The sequence below is a fragment of the Sinohyriopsis cumingii genome, chromosome 6 (genome assembly GCF_028554795.1).
Source record: "Sinohyriopsis cumingii isolate HCF-2022 chromosome 6, ASM2855479v2, whole genome shotgun sequence".
In the NCBI taxonomy this organism is placed as follows: Eukaryota; Metazoa; Mollusca; class Bivalvia; order Unionida; family Unionidae; genus Sinohyriopsis; species Sinohyriopsis cumingii.
In genome coordinates this window covers 9,445,004-9,472,208 of record NC_142966.1, presented here as the reverse complement: position 1 = coordinate 9,472,208, position 27,205 = coordinate 9,445,004, and the positions used below count along the sequence as shown (strand labels likewise).

Here is a 27,205-nt window from a genome sequence, read left to right as displayed (position 1 = left end):
AGCAACAGGAAAAAACCTAGTGGCACATATATTTAAAGTTTCCATAATTTAGCTCAATTACAAAATTGTCTTATGGTACGAAAGACAAAAAGACACCATTAATGAGATGATTCCCTAGCGCAAAAATAACTTTCTTGAAGGGAAAATTGGGACCACGGCCCTTCACAAAGTATCTTTGTTAAATCTCGACTACAACTGTTTCATATCAACAAGCATCAGAGGCCATGTCGCCCGTGTGTCCAGGTTCATAACCAATCTGCAGTAGCTGAATAAATAAAAGTAAATAAAACTTTCTCCTCGCGTTTTTCTTTTCACACCATTATAAAGACTCCGAACCTATCGGTCATTAAATATAATCAAACTGGAATATTGATTTTCATCTCTTGTGATTTTCCGTGCGGAACCATCATCAACGGCCTGTTTGATATTCCAGGCGTACTAACTGTTCTTGCTCAATTGTATTCGTTTTTGCTGCTCCGTTGAGAAATCATAACAAACAATTATCTCTCTTTCGACAACTAGCTGTCATCGCTTGGGTGTAGACCGGATTTAGTAGCAGGCGAATACAGGTAGTTAGATTGCAGTCCTGACTGGAAGAAGCCATTTCATCTTTGGGGACTCAGTCTAAAGGTGGTGCTGGCAAAATTGGACAACGAGATGTGACAACGTTTGGCATGAGGAACTCGAGATTTGGTAGAATATAAAGATTACCTTGAGCGGGTGTTTCTTTCATAAAGCAACCATTCAATGGCCCTGGATATTCAGGTATCAACAGTAATTAATCATTATCAATTTCGATTTACATACCTTTTATTTTTAAAATATATCATAGCTTACTCATAACATTCGCCATCGCGCGTAGGGCACATGACTGAAATAACTAAATGTATCGTGTAACCAAAACGTCTTACCACTTTAATCAACATTTTACTTGAAATTGAATCATATCAATGCAAGTTGCGATCACTATATCGCGCTGGTTCTTTGTATAATTTGCTGGTCCGAAGATCTGTGTGCGTGTCTGTGTGTCGGAAGATCTGAGTGCGTGCATGTGTCCGAAAATCTATGTGCGCGTCTGTGTCCGAAAATCTGTGTGCATTTCTGTGTCCGAAGATCTGTGTGTGTGTCTGTGTGTCTGTGTGTCAGTAGATCTGTGTTCGTGTCCGCAAATGGCTCAGCTTTTTTTACCCTTGTTGTAGATAATTCTAATTTGTACATTTTTACTCTCATATGTACAAGTCCCATTGTCTCATTCTTCGCTGATGCTTTTTAAAAAGGACATAGCAAATCATGTCTAGTATGAATTTTACTGTTTCCGAAATTTTTATACGGATATGTTTACGATGATACACCAGGTACAGTCACGTGACCATGGTTTGTGATCAAGGCGGACCATAAATCAGATAATTGGAAAGTGGCGGACGTGTGTGGATATTTTTTTCTGTATTTGCAGCCATAAAGATCAGAATAAATGTCCGAGAAGAAATTTATTTCCATGCCAACGGCTATAAATGATATGTATAAAAAACACGTGGACAGCAAATCGACACATTAAGAGTCGACAGGGTCGACACGACATCTCAGGAAGTAAATTTTAATGCGGTTCCATACAATACGGCGACCTTTATGTCTCTGTCTGTCTGTCTGTCTCTGTCGCACGCACATACATATGCAAACACTAACCCACAACAAACATTGAATGAACCCTAAAACAATTATTGCTGATAATGTTTACACTCCTCCATGATCACCACAACAAAAAATTCCAGCACCATAACCAACAACAACTTGGACTACCAGCAATAACAACATAATCAAGAGCAATTACTACTGCTACTTCTACTACCGCTACAATTACTACTACTACTTCTACTACCGCTACAACTAGTATTACTGTGTGTTGCTATCTTTGACAGCTGAAGATCTGCTAGTTGCAGTAGCCCATTGAAGAAAAAAAGAACAACATACTTTTAATTGAAAACAAGCATAAATTAATCATATCAACGCAGTTTTTTTTTCTTCTTCTTCAATTACTGGTTACGATACATGAGACAACTTCATATGGGCTAATTGTATACATTCTTCTTATGGGCTAATTTTATAGATTCTTCTTATGGGCTAATTTTATAGATTCTTCTTATGGGCTAATTGTATACATTCTTCTTATGGGATATTTTTATACATTCTTCTTATCGTCAGGGACTAATAATTGCACTTGAATTTGCTTTACACAAAAGCACTTGCCCTTGCAAAATTTCAGGCCACCATCACCATCACCATCACCGCCGCCATCCTCACCATCTTTAATGCCCTAATATCACCTCACAACTTTAGTAAGTCGCCTCAGAAATGGGCAGTTATCTCTGAAATGAGTAGTTGTTTCTCTGTATAATTGACTGGATATGTATACAATTTTCATGCGATAGTTTTAATGTTTCAGGGCACTTTACTTATATCACGCGTAACATTTAAGTTAAAGGAGCAAAAGAAATGGTTAATATCCACAATGTATATACACGCATACTATGTTACATAAACACGTATCTATGATATTCCTTGCTATTTTCAATGTAAAGTTATAAACAAAAAATTATGTTGTTAGTGCAATGATACATCATACATGATTTATATTTTAGTCTTTTTGATATATTTATGCTCATAAACTTGTGGCATTTTTGGAATTGCTCTCCCACCCCCCTTGCACACGCACACACACGCAAACACGCACTAAATCTTTAGCAGAGGACGAACTACGCTACAAAGGCTATGACCCATGCAATCCGAATTGAATTGTTTTGCGACATTGTCAATTTTAAAATTCCTTCTGGACTTTTTGTAATCCCTTCGATTTGATTTATATTTCCATTCTGGTCCAATAATGCAAAAGTGGGATGAAACGGTTGTCTTTAATAACGGAGTTTGTGTAGCACATTTCTTTCGCCATCGCTGGCGCCTATGAGGCGAAAACGGTGGATACCCACATAACTAACAAGATTCTAATGATTGATCTCTTTTATCATTGATCGATAACGGACACAGTCTGTCCTCCACGAGACACTCTCCACTTTTTTATCTGACGAAAATAATATCAGTTATCACCTTGGAAAATGTTCAATTGTTCTCAAATTATTGAAGTGTCTTTTGATTTTCAATCTTAGTTTCCATGTAAGTTCACATACTCCTAAATATAATTAGACTACAAATAATCAATTACTGGCAAAAATAAATATTCCTCCACAATTCGTTTCCTCGGTGGTAATTTAATTTCCAATTGTGTAAGACAGAACACGACAAAGTCATGGACTAAGCCTCTGAATTGTAACTTAGATAACTTCCATCATCACTTTGTGTTTAAATAAATAATTATATATATATATATATATATATATATATATATATATATATATATATATATATATATATATATATATATATATATATATATATATATATATATATATATATATATATATATATATACACATACATATATATATATATATATGTATGTGTGTATATATATATATATATATATATATATATATATATATATATATGTATGTGTATATATATATATATATATATATATATATATATATATATATATATATATATATATATATATATATATATATATATATATATATATGTATGTGTATATATATATATATATATATATATATATATATATATATATATATATATATATATATATATATATATATATATATATATATATAGAGAGAGAGAGAGAGAGAGAGAGAGAGAGAGAGAGAGAGAGAGAGAAAGACAGAGAGAGAGAGAGAGAGAGAGAGAGAGAGAGAGATCTGTGGGGGTGAGTCTGTGTGTGTGTATTTAATCACGTATTAACTGTAAGAAAGTCCAAAAGCAAGCAATATGTTCGAGCAACCTTCATTAATGAAATTGAACTAAAATTTTGCAAACTGACATCTCGAGAAATATTGAGAATTTGAAGCATGAATACCACATTGATCTCGATATATTTATATATCCAATTATTTGCAGATTATTAGTAAATTTAATGTCAGCAATTGAGTAAATGAATGATACTTATGCTCTTGTTTACTTTTCCCTTACTAGACCTAATGGCTGCGTTAATCCTCTAAGGTGTTTATCACACTTGCCATTTACAAATCCTGATCTTCACAGCTTGATTTCGTTATCAAAACTGAAGAGCTTGTGTGGGATTGCTCAGTCACGTGAGTCAGAAAGTACAGACTAACATAGCACAAAAGCGAAATTGTACCCTTGGTGCGAGTTAAGTATTCTTTAAGATTACGATCCAATAATATTTCTCCTTCAAACGATTCGCATGAAGTTACTCCCTCATTTAGCTTTGTACACAACGAACCTAGCTGCCGATTATTGATATGTGGGAGTGGATTTTCAGTTCTACGCCACTTGCTGATAGGTCGGTTGCCATGGTGGGCGGGACCCATGGAACGGCTGTAACCTCAGGTGTAAATACTGCTGTTATCAAAGTGGTTGTTAGCAACGAACTGCTATGAACTTCAGCAGGCTGGATTTGTGTGTCGTGCTGTCATCTACCAGTATGACTCAATAGAAGCAAGGAAAGTGATATGATAGGGTGGGTAGGATATTCGCTCTTCAACACTTGACGTTTACATTATATGATTTCTCGCTTATCTTTTTGCTTTCACATGCGCTCTCCTTTAATGTACAGATTTTTAGAATGTTTTAAAGTCATGATATAAAGGTGTTTCTTTTTGTCATTTTAAAAACAAAATGTATTCGACATTCATATGGGATATGTTCAGAAAATGCAAGAACTGACATCTTAGTTTCTTGAAATATTTTGCATTTAACTTGACATCAATAGTTTACGACTTTATTGTTCTTAACTGTACATCTCTGTTCTTTCTACATGCAATATGTTAAGTGAAAATATTGCACATATATCCAAAGAAATGGGATTCCATATACACATGATTCTAAACTTTAACAAGACTATCGGTTCCGTATTTCATTTTTAACTGGCATCTTTTCATATTTCAGAAATGATTCGAGTGAAGATTTACTTCTCCACGTTGTGCTAAAGCAAATTCAACTTGCCCTGGAATATCACTGTGGATTTACGATTCATCATGGAATGCAGTGTGTGGAATGTGTGCAAGCTGAATAATATTATTATATTTTGCTTGCTTTCCTTGCCATCGGTTCAAGCCATCGGCGAGGCAGATGTTAAGTATAAAATAAACGAGGAACAGATCAGTGGGACATACATAGGAACAATTAAAAGTGATTTTGACATTCGTTCAACAATATCGGAGGTGGAGTACAACAGCCTCGTATTCAGTCTCTTTTCTGCAGGCAATCCTTATGCTGCATTTTTCAAAATTAATAACAGGACAAGTGATTTAGCTGTTGGCTCTAGGATTGACAGAGATAATTTGTCCGTTTGTACATTCACGGAAAAATGTGTGCTGTCTGTGGATGTTGCCATTCAGACTGGTGGAGCATTTTTCCGAAAACTGAAAGTCGACATTGAGATTGTGGATCTTAATGACAATTCACCTACATTTGCTGTGAATGAAGTTGAAGTTGAGATAGCTGAATCTACCACGGGAAGGTCTCCCGCTTCTTTCAGTGGAGCTCTGGATGCTGATTATGGTTCATTTTCTGTTCAAAATTATACAATTCTTGAGCCGGACACTCCATTTGGCGTCCAGTATGAAAAACTGGTCGACGGAAGTTCCATTGTAAATATCATTGTACAAAAAGGACTGGATAGGGAAAGACAAGATCTTTATAAATTAACAGTAATAGCTGAGGACGGTGGTAACCCCGTGAGAACTGGTACACTAAAAGTCATTGTCGTTGTAACTGATGTCAATGACAACGCTCCAAAATTCACGCAATCAGTGTACAATGTTACAGTTAAGGAAGACATTGAACTAAGCAGTACCATTTTGACAGTGTCTGCGACAGACGCAGACATTGGAGAAAACGGGGAGATTTTATACAAGTTAAGTGCTCATCAGATTGAAAATGTCCCCTCGATGTTTTCCATTAATCCAGTTTCTGGAGCCCTAAGCATCGTCTCGCAGTTGGTCTATGTTCCGAATGAGATCCTAAGGGTATTTGTGGAAGCCAGCGATAAAGGTGTCCCGCCAAAATTATCGCAGGCTGTTGTGTATGTCAACATTGAGGATTCGAACAATCATCCACCACAGATTAATATTAATTTTCTGGCTGGTTCCGATGTAGCTAGGGTGTCGGAATTTGCCAATGTTGGGACGGTGGTGGCACATATTGGAGTAGTGGATGATGACACGGGAAGAAATGGTATCGTCACATGTACTGGTGCTAGTGATAGGTTTGGCCTAGAGCGGCTTGATGTGAAAGAGTACAAGGTGGTGGTCACTAAGACACTGGACAGAGAACTCATCAGTGTACACGTTGTGGATATATTCTGCTATGATAATGGTTCTCCCCCACTCAATTCTTCAAGAAGATTTAATGTTACTATCCTGGACGAGAATGATGTAGCACCAAGATTCACACAAGGTACATATTTTGTGAAGACAGAAGAGAATAATCAAATAGGTGACCTGATCATCAAAGTTTCTGCTGAGGATTTAGACATAGGGATAAATGCTGTGGTGACCTATTTTCTTGTCGATGATGGAGGTTGTGACTTTAGAATTAATCCAAACACAGGAGAGATTAGGGCATACTTTATTATGGATAGAGAAAATGTATCGCGTGTAACCTTGAAAGTAAAGGCTGTGGATGGTGGAATAAGCCAAAAACTTACTGGGGAGGCAACTGTTGTTATAAACATAAATGATCAAAATGATAACGCGCCTGGTTTTGGTCAGTCAGGATATAATTTTACTGTTGAGGAAAATGCCATCCTAATGACTAAGGTGGGACAGGTAATTGCCAAGGATCCAGATGATGGGGAAAACGGAACTATCCTATATTCCATTTTTCCACCTCCATCTTATGATTTCCCTTTCACTTTGTATTCCAATGGGACAATTATAACGACCAGGGAAATTGACAGGGAAGTCAAAAGTCAATATAATATAACAGTGGTAGCTGAAGACCAGGGTAGTACTCCCCTCAGAAACTCCGTTTCTGTCGTCATCTCCGTCTCTGATCAGAACGATAATCCTCCAGTCTTTGTTTTCCCAAATAAAGAGAACAACACGGTAACAGTCTCTTATGCCGCCCTATCTGGCACTGTGATCGCAGACGTGACAGCTAGTGATACAGATGATGGTAACAACGCTCTTTTGTCCTATAGTATCGTTGATAACAATGTTACCGATATTTTCACAATGGAAATGAAGACAGGAAAAATAACACTCAAACGAATGTTGACGTCATCTGACCCTATAATATTTACAATTAGGGTCAAAGTCGAAGATAATGGAACTAACCGCCGCTCATCCATGGCTTATCTCACAATAGCTTTCTCTCAAGCGCTTGAAAGCAAGGAAGGAGGAGATGACAGTAAAAATTTTCTGATTGCTGTCTCTTTGACTTGTGTTACTGTGGTCTTATCAGTTGCAATTGTTCTCATAATATGTTTAATTAGAAGACACGACAGACTAAAAACTAAAGAGTGTTGTGCTCGTGCAGTGCAAACAAAAGCTGGAGATACAACTCAAGGTCTTGTTCTTAAAGGAGACCAGCTTAGGAAGGTTGCATTTCCTCTGGAATACGATTCAAAAACCAAGACAAAAGAAGGTATTCCGGTTCCGATGGCCAGCCAAGAAGTTTACCAGGTAAGATTTGTACAAAATGCTGTCTCTCAAGGCTATGACATTGTAAATAAAGTATTTCGATATTTTTCTTAAATTGCAAGATGCATATCGACTCAACACAGACACTTAACACCAGGGTTATGATGCAAAGACAAGTCTTTATGTTTCCTATGGAGAACTGATGGTATTGTATTAATACAAAAGACTCAGAATATTTTCGAAAGCAGTGAATTAAAACAGTAATAAGAATAAAGTAATAAACATATATTGACGAACAGGCGGGTGGACATACATACATACATACATACATACATACATACATGTATACATACATACATACTGGCTGAATGAGTAACTTTCGCAATGAATAACCTGCTACTTGCAAAGTGCTACAACGTAAGACACATCACCCGATATTTTTGTTCTGGGGTGGGTGGGTGAAGGCACTAAAACTAAAACAACATGTGCTATGTGTTACATTGTAGGACTCGTACTTGCTATGAGCACTGTTAGCCATCAGGTGGTATGCGACATTTAGCAGGGCTCTAAGACTGTCAATCACCTTTCTATTTCGTATGCTACACTTATCAGGGCTATAAGACTGTCAGTCACCTTTCTATTTCGTATGCTACACTTATCAGGGCTATAAGACTGTCAGTCACCTTTCTATTTCGTATGCTACACTTATCAGGGCTATAAGACTGTCAGTCACCTTTCTATTTCGTATGCTACACTTATCAGGGCTATAAGACTGTCAGTCACCGTTCTATTTCGTATGCTACACTTATCAGGGCTATAAGACTGTCAGTCACCTTTCTATTTCGTATGCTACACTTATCAGGGCTATAAGACTGTCAGTCACCTTTCTATTTCGTATGCTACACTTATCAGGGCTATAAGACTGTCAGTCACCTTTCTATTTCGTATGCTACACTTATCAGGGCTATAAGACTGTCAGTCACCTTTCTATTTCGTATGCTACACTTATCAGGGCTATAAGACTGTCAGTCACCTTTCTATTTCGTATGCTACACTTATCAGGGCTCTAAGACTGTCAGTCACCTTTCTATTTATTTTAATCTGCTTGATATATAACCTCTTGATTTTGAACAGCCATTCCACCACGCGTGTATTCCTCACACTGCATTCCCGTAGACCTTGTGCTTTTCCCTTTCAGATCCTGTTTTCTACATGTTACATTATTCATTTATTTTTATCACAAGCTATGTACCATTTGCTGTTGTCAGAACTAGCATTTAGTATTTTTTCTTTGAAAAAGACAGTATGTCTAAACAGCACCGAGGAAAATAGTGACTAATTACTTCTGTTAGTAAAACGGACCAACAATGTCGAGTCAGTTAAATTTTGTTAATATTACAAAATATGAATGATCTTCTCATGCCATGATTTGCCACCCATGGATTGCGAATTTCAAAAAGAGAAAACGGACACGATGGATGTCCTGCATCGTATCATCTAGCATTGCGTTTTTGTATAACGACTGTTTCTACTCCAACAATAGTCACAACTTAGACACACTTTTAAAATAGGCTGCGTACATTTTTCATTGTACAGTTGGGCACATAATCGGCAGTGCGGAATATTCTGCTTAAATGGCTTTTCAAAATGTGAACACAGAAATGTGAAATAAGAACACAGATGCTTTGGCTGTGTTCAAGTAAAGTAATGTAACACAAGCACACTACGACCCATTTTAACTGAAATCTATATAGTTGATTTTTAAAATGAAAATGCATAAGTAATATTGTAATTTCGTGCATTATATTTATAACGGAATAGCTTAGTAGTATCAAAATGTCCAAAAGTAAAGAAAACAAAATCATAACAAAACAGAAAACCAACAACATCAATAACATTAAAATAACAATTAAAACAGCAAAAACTTCATCACAAAAGAACCAGCCAATACTATCTTCACTGCTTCTTAAAAAGTGTATCTGTACTATATAAAACATCTATCTATCTATCTATCTATCTATCTATCTATCTATCTATCTATCTATCTATCTATCTATCTCTGTGTGTTTCGTTTTAAGAGGATATTTTGTCTTAGATATAATATATTATCAACTAAATCAACAAAAGCCTGGTTTTATTTATCATTAAAATAAATTGGTTTCCATTATCCTTTTTCCTTCCTGTTTTCTGCACAAAGATAACAAAAGATAACAGCATTTTTGTATCATATCCTCGCACACAATGGAAGTACATTATTACATCTACATTTATAAAGAAAAAACTAACAATATACGTAAAAATACATGCAGTATTTGTTTTCTAGCGCCTTTAATATATATATATATATATATATATATATATATATATATATATATATATATATATATATATATATATATATATATATATATATATATATATATATATATATCCCATGTTCGTAATCAAATGGCATTTTACCTAGTTATTGTTTAGACATTGGTCATTTAATTAAGTTAACTTGTAATGGTTAAACACTAAACATATCGTGTCGTGTCTTTATAAGTCAACGCTAATTTAATACCAAGTGATTGTGTTTGATTCAGGCAAAAGGCAAGAAATAGTCTATGTCATAATTTTGATAATAAAGTCATTCCCAGTTTATTTGTATGGATCACTGGCCTATTTCTTTGGCTCTTGGCCAATATCGCTGATTATCAAACCCAGTCAATTGCTATAATCAACGACCCAAGTGTGATACTTAAACAGTCAATATAAAGAAAATAGTGATAATTAAATACCGAGGATAGATATCATATTGGAATCACTTTATATTACCTTAGCTTGTATTATTTTTCAATTGTCAGTAATGAATGACCCTGTATATCGCCATTTAAAGTTACTAGACCCAGTGCACAGTGACAGAAGCAGCGTGAAATAAAAATGAATCAAATTAATGTATGTATGTATCCCCCGCATTGAACAAAGCAAAGTATATAAAACAAACTTAGCAGGTCAGCGTATCGGTGTTGCCAGGCCTACACTGACCGTACCTTTAATTAAGGATATTCCTTATAGGACGTTGAAGATGATACGTGATGTTTATGATAGCTTGAGTCGAGTAGTTTTAAAGTACGGATATAAGTAAATGTTTGCCAGTTGGAGCTATTTTTAAAATCTCTCCGTGTGGTGTTGTAAGCATGGTTGTTATTGTATCTGTTATATTTATGCATACAATGTTTTTTTCTCACTAATACATACACTGCAGACTTCAAAACAGTTGAGCAACGGGAAAATTAAGGAGATATTACCTGGTACTCAGTTTACGTACCTTTTCTGCCTCCCCCCCTCCCCAAAAAAATGATCGTGGATTCATTTTCGCGAATTTAGCAGTAGCATGAAAAATTCTGAAAATTTAACCGAGAAGGAAAACGATTCGTACTACCATATTATAAAGTCACAAAACGTCAGCATACGAAATATTGTAAATTGTAAATTTTCAAAACTTTTGCAAGGTGGATTTTTAGTATTATATAGTTTATTCTTTTTTTTAAAAACGTATTCCTGTAAAAAGTGTCACAGCATTCGCATATATTTATTCTCAATATGTATGAGGGAATGACAGACTAATATTACGCAATACTTTGTCATGTTTTCTTACGCTATCATAAATCAATCTTTGAACATTTGTTCTAACAGTACAAAATATAAAAATTGCATTTCACTTTGTATATATCAACATTTAAGTTAATTTATAAATTTACAATGAGATCTGTGGTAATTCACAACTACTTTGAAATCCGCGAAGTCTCGCCGAAAATGGACACGTAACGCCTACCATGTCGTGGTTTTTGTCCGCGTACAACATTCACATGGCAGAGCAAGAGATTACACTGTATGTTTTGTGATATTCGTAAATGCTGATTACAGTTATGTGATTAGGGAACATTCCAAAACTCCCCATCCCCCAGTTTCAGAAGTCGCTCTCAGAGATTTTCACATTTTGGAAATATTTATAACCATATTCCATAGACCATATCGGACAAATGGAAAACAACTGCCAGATTATTCATTCATTTTATATCTGTAAATGTCATCTGTTTGAATAAAAGCAATAAGATCATGCCTGTGGTAGTGCAATGAAACAGAGGGAGATGTTTGTTTGTTATCCATACATCGATATTACTCATAAACTTAAACGTATTTTGTATTCAAAGACATTACCCAGAAATTTAAAGTTATGTGGTATTAAATGACATTATCCAAAAAACTTAAACTCACGTTTTATTAAATCACATTACCCAGATATTTAAATTTATTCAATGAATTTAAAACTATGTTCGCAAATTATTACACGATTGGTTGTTTCTTTTTTGTAAATTCCACATTTTGAATCATAGAGCCTATTAAAATGAATTGTGTGGATAAAGGTTTACGACTTTGGAAACATCTGAATCATGTCGACCTTAAAATAAAGACCAACAAAACTGAATTTTTGAAAGTTAACTTTCCACCCTCAAGCAAACGATAATATCAACATATTCTACTCTTGACTTCTATCAAACATCTTCCTTTTCTTCATGTGTTGACAGAGTACCATACCCACCAGGTATATTTGGAAATTTCTACCATGCTTAATAGATTTACCAGACAGTAAAATTTTCTGGACAATGGAACTGTTAAAATGATGTAATTGAGAAGCGATGGATAACAGATCATATCAGAGATAAAATAGGGGAAGATCTCAAAGGATGTTTTCATTATGTGCAATTAAGATATTAATAAGGTCCGTCTGAGTTGGTAGGATACTTAAAGAAAACTCCTTTGTCCAATGAGCGTTTCATCACTTATCTTTTAATTAGTTCATAAACATTTGTTTACTGTATATGCGTCCTTTAATGGTTGAAAAATAAATGAAGAGTGAGTCAAGAAAATTTATAATTTTACTCATAATGAGCAGGATACTAATTCCAATGTACAAGAGCACAGCCAAGTAATTCCCACTTCATGAAGTCTGAATAATAGACTCTGAAATAGCGCAGTGGTACTGGTCATCCAACACCTGTTGTTTTCTTGTGATCAGGACCATAGACAATACTTTGTCTCCATCACTTTTTATTTCGTTCAAAATGCATGCATTTCAATCTGGTCAAAATATATTTAGTGTCATTTTAAACATAAAAATGTAAACAATACAAAATAAATAAATCGAAGCCATTTTCCTTTTTCTATTGCCCAAAAATGCAGAATATTTCACTTGCAAAAGTATAAACGTTGTATTTTTTGTTATATTCAGCTTCAGCAAGCCTTCCAACTTTCATACTTGTGTTAATTCTTACTTTTCATTCACTGATCGGGGCCGCGGGCTGCCTAGTGGTCTAAAGCGCTCGTCTTTACTGATTGATCACTGATGTCACTTTTGTCCGCGTGTGTTGGAGTCTCAGGCTCGATCAACGTGATGTGATGTGATGTGACGTGATGTGATGTGATTTTGACGTTTAACGTAGCATTAACAATTTTTCAGTCATATCGCTACGATGTCTGCAACGTGGGTATTCGAATAATATTAATATCATAGATGATAAAAACGTTTTTTTCGTTTTTTATTTTATCTCGAAAAACGCGTTTGTTTACGTTTTTTATTTATTTGCGTTTTTTATATTTGGTACATTCATTTTTTTATCATCGGCCATACAGGCGGTCCTCTGTCATACTCTAGATCACTGCTCTAGATAACAAATATCGATCAATAATGAATCTACGATGCTAGCCTACGATACTTTACGTAAACATGCTACAACATAGTGCTGATATCTGGTAGAGTAGGCCAGGCGTGGTCAGATCAGTCAGATGGTGATAACGACATTGAGTGAAAAAAAATTCAATGTTATCTGGATTACGGTTTAAAACTTTTGACATTTTTTCATATTTGTATCACTGAAACTTTAAAACTGGTACGTAGCGTGTCAATAAGTAAAATATTGATTTTTGTGTTGCCTAAAAGCTACTGGAACGTTTCTTTCGTTTTTTATTTATTGAGAAAAAAATGCGTTTTTTACGTTTTTTTATTTTAATTTTAACGTTTTTAACATCTATGATTGATATTAGCGTTCCGTGAGCCGGTGGTTCTTATCGGGTTCGTCCTCTTTTAGTTATCCTGGTCGACTATAGCCAGAGTTGCGCTGAGAAACGACGTTAAGCCTCAGAACAACGTCAACAGATTCACACTGATCATTAAGCAGCTGATCGAATAGGATTTGATTGATGAACAATCTATGTAACTCAGTTCTCTATTAGCTCTTCGCAGTAGAGATAGATACACAAGCCTATATCCTACAAAATATACTTACTGCATATCAATGTAACACACACACACACACACACACACACACACACAAACCATTCGAATGTCTGTTTTACCGCTCTTCCAAATATCCAGAAATTATTCAGTCGTTTAGCAGATGGTGTTGTGATCACCAGATTAGATGACACGCCTGTCAGTACAGTGGTCAAAATAGTTAGCTATGTACTTGGTATTCTTCCCCTCCCCCAGGCCCAGCCCTAGGGCAAGGCGAACAAGGCAACCGCCTTGGGCCCCGCACTTTCAGGCAATGCAGTTTTTTTACTTGGGGCCCCGCGCTCATCACTTGCTGCCTCGGGCCCCGCATATCCTAGGGCCTGCCCTGCACTGCCCTCCCCATTCCCCACTATCGTACCACAAGCTATTTGGCGACAACCATGTTATATCGTAAAACTACATTAAAAAAAGTAAATAGCATTTGTTATCGCCAGTGGAGCGTGGATCGGGTGACATACGAGATTAGGGTGAGTGTGAGAGAAACAGGATTGGTGAGGATTGGCTCAAACCTAACATGAAACAGAAACAAACGAAAAACCTGTGTTACATTGTTCTATTGAAGCAGTTTGCAAAGAAGATGAAATGTACGAGCTGACCCTTCTTGCCGAGGTCGGACTTGTTTTCGTCTGTCTTTTATGCAAATAAAGGTTATTGTTAATGGCCTCAACCTTCAATTATATTAAACCCATTTTGTTTACCATTCTAATAGATCAACAGTAGAAATATACAATATTGTGATCATGTTATCATTTTAAATTATTAATAGATCGATAGTTTACGTCTTTTGGATGTTTCAGGCATTATAACTATATTAAGAGTAATCGTCATATTGAACACTGCAGTGAAGAAAATGGATGACATGTAATCATATTGAACACTGCAGTGAAGAAAATGGATGACATGTAATCATATTGAACACTGCAGTGAAGAAAATGGATGACATGTAATAGTATTGAACACTGCAGTGAAGAAAATGGATGACATGTAATCATATTGAACACTGCAGTGAAGAAAATGGATGACATGTAATCGTATTGAACAATGCAGTGAAGAAAATGGATGACATGTAATCATATTGAACACTGCAGTGAAGAAAATAGGTGACATGTCTTTAAATAGCCAGGTTAAATAGTTACAGAATGATTGAGATTTTATCTGAATATACCAGCGTGACTGTGTGTATGTGCAAGAGTTTGTGTGAATGAGAGAAACGTAGATAAAGAAAGTAAATGAAGGTATAGTTTAAGTATATAGTTAGATGAAAATGCCCAATATAACTGAATTGAGGACGGGTTAGAATCTTATCGAAAATATAGTACTTTGATATAATTTGTTTGATGCCCTTGCACATTAAAGTGGAAATGTGTAGAAAGTAGTGAGACAGTTGTGTTAATGGACAGAAAACGGACTACATGTACATTGATGTGTGAAAAATAGTGAGACAGTTGTGTTAATGGACAGAAAACGGACTACATGTACATTGATGTGTGGAAAATAGTGAGACAGTTGTGTTAATGGACTGAAAACGGACTACATGTACATTGATGTGTGGAAAGTAGTGAGACAGTTGTGTTAATGGACAGAAAACGGACTACATGTACATTGATGTGTGAAAAATAGTGAGACAGTTGTGTTAATGGACAGAAAACGGACTACATGTACATTGATGTGTGGAAAATAGTGAGACAGTTGTGTTAATGGACTGAAAACGGACTACATGTACATTGATGTGTGGAAAGTAGTGAGACAGTTGTGTTAATGGACACAAAACGGACTAGATGTACATTGATGTGTGGAAAGTAGTGAGACAGTTGTGTCAATGGACAGAAAACAGACTGCATGTACATTGATGTGTGGAAAGTAGTGAGACAGTTGTGTCAATGGACAGAAAACAGACTGCATGTACATTGATGTGTGGAAAGTAGTGAGACAGTTTTGTTAATGGACAGAAAACGGACTAGATGTACATTGATGTGTGGAAAGTAGTGAGACAGTTGTGTTAATGGACACAAAACGGACTAGATGTACATTGATGTGTGGAAAGTAGTGAGACAGTTGTGTCAATGGACAGAAAACAGACTGCATGTACATTGATGTGTGGAAAGTAGTGAGACAGTTGTGTCAACGGACAGAAAACAGACTGCATGTACATTGATGTGTGGAAAGTAGTGAGACAGTTTTGTTAATGGACAGAAAACAGACTAGATGTACATTGATGTGTGGAAAGTAGTGAGACAGTTGTGTCAATGGACAGAAAACAGACTAGATGTACATTGATGTGTGGAAAATAGTGAGACAGTTTTGTTAGTGGACAGAAAACGGACTACATGTACATTGATGTGTGGAAAATAGTGAGACAGTTGTGTTAATGGACACAAAACGGACTACATGTATATTGATGACTTTATTTCAGATCTCTAACAGGTTGAGAGGAGACAGCAATGTGACGAGCAGTGACTCCGGACTGTCCAGTTTTAATGGACAGCAGACTAGGTCGGATATAATGACCTTTAGTACGAATCAACAGCCCATTGACTCTGGCCTAATGACGCCGACTGAGAGGCCCCATGGTAGGTCTCATGAGCAGCTCTGGACCATTTCTGACGAACGGCATACAGTAAGGACTCTTGTTTTTTTTTCTTTCTTTCATGCCTCTCTATGTCTCTGTCAGTCCTGCTGTTTGTATCATCGCAATTTCTCTTGTATGTAACCTGAATATTTTCCTCTGACTTCCATGGAAACCACACTTAAACAATCCCAAATGTTTTATATAGAACTCAGCGCCTGGAAACTAGACTCCTAATGTGCAGATTCGATGTCTTCTTTATTTACCCTATGTATGCATAAGATAAATAACGCCAATGTATTTCAAAATTTCTTCATCTGAGGGCACTGACTGAGTTATGAACATTTGAAATAAAAGACACAAAAATATGGAAAAGCGCATTGAGAACTTAACATAGTTTTCCAACGTTGCAACTAAAGTCAAGGTCTTTCTCAGAGGACAATGGCATACATACAGAGTGACAAATACACAAAGAATGCAACATCTAGAGCAAGAACTATTTACATTTTGGTGTTTATAAAAATGTCTAAACAAAGGGAAAGGAACATAAGGACAAGAAATAACTACATGTCTAATAAGGGATCAATCATATTTTAAAAATGCAATACATTTGCATAATAGCGGCAAGCCTTTTGGGCTGCATAGTTACCTACGTCATTGCCAGGAAATCATGTTTCATCTGGGACCATATATGCATGATTTATTTCTTGCTTTTTATTATTGCCGCTACCTGAACCGTAAATAAAGTATTTAAATGTATGTATGTATGTATGTATGTATGTATGTATGTATGTATGTATGTATGTATGTATGTATGTATGTATGTATGTATGCATGTATGTATGTATGGATGTATGTATGTATACATGCCTGTATAACAGCACAGTAGTGCAACACACTATATTTATCTACATTTGTGTGTTTCTGTGTGTTTGTGTGTGTGTGTGTGTGTCCAAGCACAGCGCTAATCACTGTTGTCCTTAGACTTACGTTTTCACTCGCTTGGAATTGGTTGAGCACGTAGTAAGCTTTGTGTGTGCAGCAATTTATTTACTTTCCTTAAATCATCTATTCAGTTGAGCAGCCCCCTTTCAATCAAGACAATGTCTTCCCATATGTTTATCACTGTCAGGTATATGCATATATTATATAGTTTGCTTGGTACATCTGCAAACCATTCTACGCATGTGTTTTCAAGCATCGTGGCATCGACATCTCCAGCCCATGCACGTACTAAATCACAAAACAATATTTGCTACATTACAAAAGTTTACGTGTCTGATAAGCTGTTGGCCTATTTGTGTAATTAATATGGCGCATGTTCATAGTGTAGAAATGATGCATTACACTATGATGTTTCTCGTAACTACTGCAATTTTTCTTAAATTTAGGATTCACCAAAAATGTACATAATAAAACTTTTCAAAGCATAATGTATCGATGAAATGTATTGATGAAATGTATCGATGAAATGTATTGATGAAATGTATCGATGAAATGTATCGATGAAATGTATCGATGAAATATAATCGCATACAAGCATTTTATTTGATTAAATCATGACACTTTTGACCTCTGTAACCTAGAAACGAACCAAGATAAAATAATCCTCTTTGTCCCTCTAACTGACTTAATAATATCAAATCTGTGTGCAGTGTATTTCAATGTCCTTTTATCCCCCTTTCCTACATTGTATATATTCCATGGATACACCTATTACAAAGAATGACCGTGCTGAATGTAGTGACCTAATTAAATGCAGACGTTGAATGTCCTTTGACAACTTTTTGAGTAACCGACTAAGGGATGAAGAAAATTTAATATTGTCTCATTAAACCTATTATTTGTAATAAAATTAAAAAAATTAGAAGAGAAAATAAAATTGTTTAATTGTCCAATTTGTATTATTATTATTATTATTATTATTATTATTATTATTATTATTATTTCGTGTTAAAACACACACACATACATATATCTTTATCGAAAGCCATTATTTCTACATACTATTCTCCACTAAAAATCAATTCGGTGAATATATCTTTGGGAAAATTAGAATTCAACGACCTTCTTTTGAAAAACTATCAGTGACGATGATATTTCTAAACAAATGACCGCACGATGCGTTGAGTGGTTTCTTCTTTTAGGGTTCATTTAAGTATTTAAGTGATGCTTTGGACATTTCTTTTGGTTTTCAGAGAATTATCGGCTGACCGATGTCATTATTTTAAAAATTTAAGACGAAAAAATTCAGGATTAGGAAAAAGAAAATAAGCTTTTACTGGATTTTGGTTTATAACGGTTTCGCTCTACACACGTATGATTTGTCGTTATTACATTTATTTTTAACCCTCAACCAAACCTGTTTTATTCAGTTCACTAAGCAGCACATTACTACGATCAAATTTCGTATAATACCCTACTAATAGAATTTCTCTTTTCTAGTAATTACCATTTGCAAATGAGAAACGAAACACTTTAGACAATTTCACAGTTTTTACCCTTCTCATCTTTCTGTTTATGCTGCTTGTGTTCATGTTATTTGTTGTGAAATAAAACCATCCGCTGCTTAGTGTGAGCACCGCTTTAATCTCGTCTTTCTGCTTTTTGTTCAGCCAACTCTAACTAAAGACATATTAAAACAACACGAAGATAATGGTAGTGAGTCGTCAGGTGAGACAACCACGTGTGACAGTGGTAGAGGTGGCAGCGAATCGGATATTCAGAGCGCAACATTTTCGACATCTCATGATCAAACAGGTAAGAATGTTGCAAACGACGGTTACCTAAAACCGATTTTATATCCATACAATCAAATGCATCTCTATGTACGATAGACTCAGAGCTGCTATTATTATTATAAGTTGGTTGCTTGGATGAATATATCTACACGAACACGTATGTATGTATGTATGTATGTATGTATGTATGTATGTATGTATGTATGTATGTATGTATGTATGTATGTATGTATAAATGTGCATGTGTGTGTGCGCGTGCGTGCGTGCGTGCATGCATGCATGCATGCCTGGATGGATTGATATATCGTATTCGCATTGTCAAACTTTATGTCCACAAGTGTATCCTCTGTCCATTTACTTCAATAAATTCTTCTCCGTCCGTCCGTCTGTTTGCTTTGCTAAATAATGTATAAGCTTCATTGGCAAGGTTAGAAAGTTCATCTTTTTTCAACCTTTCATTAATCTTTAGTTGAAATTAAAGAAATTGTTGGACTGGTATCCTTGAGAATAAGTAGAATGTCCTTATGCAGTGTAACTTAAGTAAAACTATAATGTCTTTCTGTAGTGTAACTTAAGTAAAACTATAATGTCCTTATGCAGTGTAACTTAGGTGAAACTATAATGCCCTTCTGCAGTGTAACTTAAGTGAAACTATAATGTCCTTCTGCAGTGTAACTTAGGTGAAACTATGATGTCCTTATGCAGTGTAACTTAAGTGAAACTATGATTCCTTATGCAGTGTAACTTAAGTGAAACTATAATGTCCTTATGCAGTGTAACTTAAGTAAAACTATAATGTCCTTCTGTAGTGTAACTTAAGTAAAACTATAATGTCCTTATGCAGTGTAACTTAGGTGAAACTATAATGCCCTTCTGCAGTGTAACTTAAGTGAAACTATAATGTCCTTCTGCAGTGTAACTTAAGTGAAACTATAATGTCCTTCTGCAGTGTAACTTAAGTGAAACTATAATGTCCTTCTGCAGTGTAACTTAAGTGAAACTATAATGCCCTTCTGCAGTGTAATTCAAGTAAAATTATAATGTCCTTATGCAGTGTAACTTAAGTGAAACTATAATGTCCTTATGCAGTGTAACTTAAGTAAAACTATAATGTCCTTCTGCAGCGTAACTTAAGTGAAACTATAATGCCTTTCTGCAGTGCAACTCAGTTAGAATGCCTATACAGCAGTGTTTCTTTCGTATAACCAGTGTAACTCAAGTGTAAGTAGAATGTCCCTACTGCAGTTTAACTTGCATGTAGCTTGAATGCCCCTACTGCAGTGTAACTTACGTATAACTAGACTGCCGTAACTCTCTGTGACTTAAACATGACTCAATGCCCCAACTGCAGGGTAACTTTAGTTTAAGTAGAATGCCATACTGCAAAGTAACTTAAGTAAAATTAGAATGCCCCAACTGCAGTTTATTATAAGTGCAATTAGAATGCACTACTGTAGAGTAACATAACTAAAATGAGAATGCCCTGGTGCAGTTTATGCCTGCCTGCATGCCTGTCTGTCTGTCTGTCTGTCTGTATGTATATATATATATATATGTATATGTATGTATGTATGTATGTATGTATGTATGTATGTATGTATGTATGTATGTATGTATGACTTTATTTCCTCTTCAACAGAGATTACATCAGATTAATCAAATTCAGGATAATACCATATCATAAAATAGAACAGAAAAGTGACAAAAATACAACAGTAGTACTGTGTCAGCTACAATATTGACAAAACGAAACATCTCACTACCTGCAATCATACAAATATGTAGTCAGAGCTAACTAGCATTTGGCTTACCATGGCACTGATCGTTGAACATTTGTCTGGTGGTGATAATACTTCAAAAATGTTAGTTCGTCTATATTGTTATGTGCGTAGCATTAACTTTGAAATAGTAAAGAAAAGGAAATAGATAAAAACTTCTACCAGTGTAACTAGGTAACTAGTTCTTTCTACATTATATATATATATATATATATATATATATATATATATATATATATATATATATATATATATATATATATATATATATATATATATATATATATATATATGTTTGTTTGTATGCGTGCGTGCGTGCGTGCATTTATCTATGACTGACTGTCTAACTGACAGTAAATACAATCTAACTTTAATGTCATTAAGTTAGGAAAGGGTACAGTTTTCTGCAGGTGGCATTGTTCCACCAGACTTAGAGTAATCGATATTAGGAGCAGCAGCAAAGAACAGCAAAAAACAACAACCACGATAATAATAATAATAATAATAATAATAATAATAATAATAATAATAATAATGATAATAATATTATTACTAATAATAATAATAATAATAATAATAATAATAATAATAATAATATAAATATGAATATGAATATGCTTGTGTAATAATATATGAGTAAACTAATCGAAAAACAGTTTTCCTTATCTGGCATACAATAAGCTTGTCATTGAAAATATTGTTGTGCCAATGTAATCATGAATTCAAGATGTCTAAGTGATGGGATGTTTTGTCATCGCTTTTAACTATTTAAATTGTAATTGATAATGTAATTTTCGCTGCATTATGCATTTCAATTAACGTGGAGCAAAGCTAGTCACGTGCCTGTTTCAGTTACTTATACGCTACGGTACAATATTTTCTTTTTTTAAAGGTAAGTGTATGCTTACTTAATACATATCTCTACCTTAAGTTTCTCCTTGGAGCCGGATGGCTAATATTCGGCTTGATTTTTATATATCATGGACCAGACTATTGTCGTATCTTATTTGAACGAAAGTTAATACTGGTTTCATAGAGGTCTGCTTTTATCAATATCGGGGAAATTCTTTTCAACTCTATGTCATATATCCCTGATCTAATGTCGTCTTCTTTTTTTCAGAAACCACAAAGAGTGTAACGTTTGCAAGCAAGCCATTACTACATCACATAGAAATGGAGCCGACCTGGAAATACCCTAGTGATGTTTCATCGAATTATTCTAACAGTCCAGAAGGCTTCTTATCAAACCATTCTTGGAATCAAAATGAGTTCTCACCTAGTCGTTCTATAAATAGAAGTGATATTTCATCAAACAGTTCCATGAGTCCTAGAGACATAACTAGTCATAACAATTGCAAACACCTATCACACCCTAATCCTAAATCGAAACTTTCTTTAAGCACATCCCATCAAAATAAGTTAGGGGGTACGCCCAATCAAAATAAGTTAGGGGGTACGCCCAGTTATTACGTGAAGGAGAATCAAGACTTTATATCTTCTCCTGGAGAATCTTCGAGCGTTGGCTTCGGGACATCTTATGACGACGATGACGACACCACAACTTCCGGCAGCTACACAATTGATGCGGATGATTGCCAAAGTGATCCGCATAACGATTCTAGGAATTACTTCCTGGCTCAAGACGAGGCTTACTGCTGATATGTTTGCTTGGAATTATTTATTATGGGTAAGTGATATCTTTCAATGTGTATTGAAGAAAGACACGTGGTAACTACTGACAATCAATGACACGAGGACGATGTAACATTTTATATTGCTAATTTATTTATGCTTTTTCATTCTTATTATTTTGTTTTGGTTCATGAAAGTCTGTTTAAACATTTCCTACCGTTATCTGTAAATGAGGGGCATCATTTTACGCAAGCTTCAAAGACAGTTGATCATGCATACATGTCATTATTGGGCATTCATAGTTCATTTACATTAAAAATCTTGCAAATTACAAATACTCATGTCTTTCCGCATGCTATCGGTTGTACATGTAATTCTGATTCATAATTATTGCTATTGTTTCTTGTATGTATGTATGTATGTATGTATGTATGTATGTATGTATGTATGTATGCATGCATATATATATATATATATATATATATATATATATATATATATATATATATATATATATATATATATATATATATATATATATATATATATATATAAACCTGGAGCGTAATTCAAACTTATTTTCTAAGGGTGGGGTGGAAGAGTATTGCATGGAGTGGGTTCAAACATATCAATAGAAATTAAAAGAAACAAGTTGTTTGAATAGTTTAGAATGTATTTGATTCTAATGATAAGATCTAAATGCCACGCATGTTCTTTTTGCAGTTATGAAAGCCCAAGGCAGACACATGATGATTGTAACACCTTGACTGATAGATGGAGAAGCAAAGTCTTCACACTTGTTATAAAAACGTTGAGCCATATTATAGTGTGAAACATAGGCGATTTGTACTATTTATCATTATATATATATATATATATATATATATATATATATATATATATATATATATATATATATATATATATATATATATATATATATATTTGACAATACTCAGGGAAACCAATCCAAAGCGATGGCTGTGATATTTCTAAGGGGAACTGGTTCATGATAGCACTTATATAATTCAATTTAAAACTTGATACTTAGATGGAGTCCATCAGCAAAGTAACTCAACCAAATCAATTTGCTTTCCTCGGAAACATTTATAACCGTGAAAACATTTATAACGGTAGAAACAAGATACGGCTAAGGCTTGCAAAATGCAGATAATTTCATGACATATTCATGAACGTTCTGTTTTTTTTGTTTCCATATATTAAAATATTTTCACTTATTGACTACTCTGCAATCTAAATATCTAGCTAAAACTACATTTAAATTTCAGTTAATTGCAAAGAATATACCAAAATATATTTGGAAATGTGCGTGTTTCTAAAAAACCGTTTCATCCCTTCGAAAAAAACTTTAATGTCATCCATATTCATAAAAAATCCGTGTTGAGTGCAATGTATGTTTTCAATTATTAGCTCTGAAAGAGCAGAATATAAATGTATATAAGTATGTGATGTAAATAATATAAACGTATGCCAGTCTGTAATGTAAACGTATGCCAATCTGTAATGTAAATGTATGCCAGTCTGTAATGTAAATGTATGCCAGTCTGTAATGTAAATGTATGCCAGTCTGCAATGTAAATGTATGCCAGTCTGTAACTGATTTGAGAATATGGTGCTAAAATAAACTGTTGATATATAATTTCTCACTATATTTTGATTTACCACATTGTACCGTACTTTTAGGTGTGTTTATCCTTTCATTCTTATCTCTGTACCTATCTGTCTTTCTACGTGTTTGTGAACATATTAGTTTTCAAAGATATACAGTCGTTTTGGGGGGAAGACTCCCTTCCCCCTAACCTCACCCCTAGCACATTAGTGTCCCTGGAGTTCATTAGTCCTTACTGAAATCTAGTTGTGCACATTGATTGTGTGACTTCAGTTGCAGTATTTAAGATTGGAGACTGGTACATTATACAATGGAATAAACGAAAAGGGACGGTTCCGTCGTCAGCAGGCGCCGTTTATTGTTGCCATGATGCTAAACGTGATGCAAAGTTACAGGCGAAAGTTAATGCAGAGAAACCATGCAGTTGTGTGGTTGATAAAGAATTGGGAAGTTGTTAGATGCATGGTATGTATGTATGTATGTATGTATGTATGTATGTATGTATGTATGTATATATATATATATATATATATATATATATATATATATATATATATATATATATATATATATATATATATATATATATATATATATATATATATATCGCCAATATAAACTCTTATACGCCACACAGTAGTATATTTGCATATTACTTATGGTCAATATAATTTCATTTGTATAACACTTATACTTTACTATGCCTTAAAGGTTACATACAAAAACTGAGTGCGAAAGTTTCTAATATCACAAGTTACCTCTATGCAACTTGCTTGATATGTGCCGAAAATTTGGTAGAAAACACCTTGTTTGATATGTGTACAAAGTTTGGTGTAAACGAACCTTGCTTAATAGCTGTACACATTTTTTGGGAAAACACTTTGCTTGTTATGTGCAGAAAAATTCGATTCAAACTACTTTGAACTGTTTGACAACTAAACGAAACTTGATAAGGAGAGACAGAAAGACAACCATAATAACAACAGTCAGTTTACGAACAGACATGGGAAAAAGCGATATATACATATATCCCTCCGTATTATGTATTGTCTGGGAGACTGATTTAAAAAGAGCTTTTAAATGTTTTACGTTGCAAAATTATTTACTAATTAATGGTTATATTAAGTTGTTGTTGTTGTTGTTGTGGGGTTTAACGCCATTTTTCAGCACACGATAGGATATGCATGGCGGCCAGTATTAATGGTAGAGGAAGAATCCGGGAAAACCCCACGAAGAACCACCGACCCAAAGAAGCTACTGGCAAACTCTCTCACATACCCACATTGGCCGAATCCTAGACTCGAACCCACGCAGATAGAGATGAGATGGCAGTGATTTGTAACGGAGCGCACTTTAGACCACTCGGCCCCCAATCGGGGCCCCCCTTTATATTACGTAATCATATCTTTACTGACACAGCTGCATAAAAGACAAATTTAACTATCGATCATTGTTTACTATGTGCAAATGTTTGCTGGGGAAAGAGAGAACAGCTACGACCAATAGGGTGAAAGTGTTACCCTAATGTGCGGCTTACTGTGCATCATAGTTTTACTTACATGACCAGATAATAATCACACAAGTTATATATTAAATATAAACAGAAAGTGTTTTATAAATTGAAATCAACACGTGCAATTCCGATGTTAGAGTACTGATAATGTTCAAAGATTACATATGTCAAATCAGGTAACATTGCATAATTATGTAGGATTTTTTATTGCGTGAAAACTTAATTTAGTGTGTATATTTTGCGAATATCAAATAACCTCTTCCTACAAAATTGGTCTAAAAATCTCGACTACTCTGTTGAAATCGTGCAGGCTTCTTGACATGGAACGAGAGAGATAAAAACTGCAATTCAGTTTTTCGTATGGTATTTTTTTTTCCCCTTTCATCTCTTCTTTTTCTGTCGGTGGTCTCTGTCAAAAAATCTCAGTAAAAATACAGGTTACTTTGAAGAGACTGAACTAATAGGCTGACTGAAAAAAGTGAGATTGTAGAAAATCTGTTTCTAAAAATGGGTATAAATAGACAAATGTCTATGTTCAGTCTAGAAAATTCCAACTGTTCTTGATCTAGTAAAACATCTTCAAGGACTTGCGAATAAAAACAACTGACTACGAATGAGTACCAAAATAATACGAATGAATATGACTGACTACGAATGAATACGATGGACTATGAATGAATGCGATTGACTACGAATGAATACCAGACTAAAAATTAATACCACGTACTAAGAATGAATACTACTGACGACTGACTACCAATGAAAAAATGACTAATTTTCATAGCAATTCATGGTCATCTAACACATTAAAACCTCGCTACACAATACGACTATTCATCAAGAGCTAAGAAATTGTGTTCGGATAAACTATGTAACCCTGGAACGTGATGCAATAATTTAATACGGTTTCGGACCTTCGAAACATTACCAGTAGCCTTCCGATTGACAGACTTCATACACTGATTTGGATGAAGTTGATCGGTCCATCAACGATTTAAAAATTAATCGAGTATGAATACGTTTTTCTATATGAAATGGATCCGATCGTTCTTGTCCATAAAGTGTAAGATCTTTGACTATTTCAAACTAAGAAAATGTCTTGTAGTTGTCAATGCATGTATGCAATCCACGCCACAGTATACAGAATGATGATGGCATCAAGTCACCGGGAGTACTGATTTTATTACTTAAATACACAAGCGTCTATCATGCTAGTATTACAATTTGAACTTCTGTATATCACCTTGAAAGCCATGGGGGCTTTGGAAAGAA

The 27,205-nt window shown here is 34.7% G+C and overlaps 1 protein-coding gene across 3 annotated transcripts; it reads left to right on the top strand.

Moving 5' to 3' along the window:
• The first annotated feature begins 610 nt into the window (after positions 1-610).
• Positions 611-24,450, top strand: LOC149796346 (protocadherin-11 X-linked-like). 3 transcript variants are annotated; one of them, XM_089961019.1, is made up of 6 exons: positions 611-765; positions 5,038-7,778; positions 16,487-16,690; positions 19,255-19,399; positions 22,279-22,845; positions 23,514-24,450. In XM_089961019.1, the coding sequence occupies exons 2-5, from the start codon at positions 5,127-5,129 to the stop codon at positions 22,815-22,817; spliced, it is 3,540 nt and encodes a 1,179-aa protein (XP_089817145.1). In that variant the 5' UTR covers positions 611-765; positions 5,038-5,126; the 3' UTR covers positions 22,818-22,845; positions 23,514-24,450. The 3 variants fall into 3 exon arrangements, with proteins under 3 accessions (XP_089817145.1, XP_089817144.1, XP_089817146.1); XM_089961018.1 differs by lacking the exon at positions 611-765 and adding an exon at positions 4,477-4,609; XM_089961020.1 differs by lacking the exons at positions 611-765; positions 19,255-19,399; positions 23,514-24,450 and adding an exon at positions 4,477-4,609 and having other exon boundaries at positions 22,279-22,439.
• Positions 24,451-27,205: the final 2,755 nt, after the last annotated feature.

Coding starts and splice junctions, on each gene's coding strand:
- LOC149796346 (XM_089961019.1), top strand. CDS start 5,127: ATGGAATGCAGTGTGTGGAATGTGTGCAAGCTGAATAATATTATTATA. Junction 16,691..19,254: donor TTTCTGACGAACGGCATACA/GTAAGGACTCTT, acceptor CTTTTTGTTCAG/CCAACTCTAACTAAAGACAT. Junction 19,400..22,278: donor GACATCTCATGATCAAACAG/GTAAGAATGTTG, acceptor TCTTTTTTTCAG/AAACCACAAAGAGTGTAACG.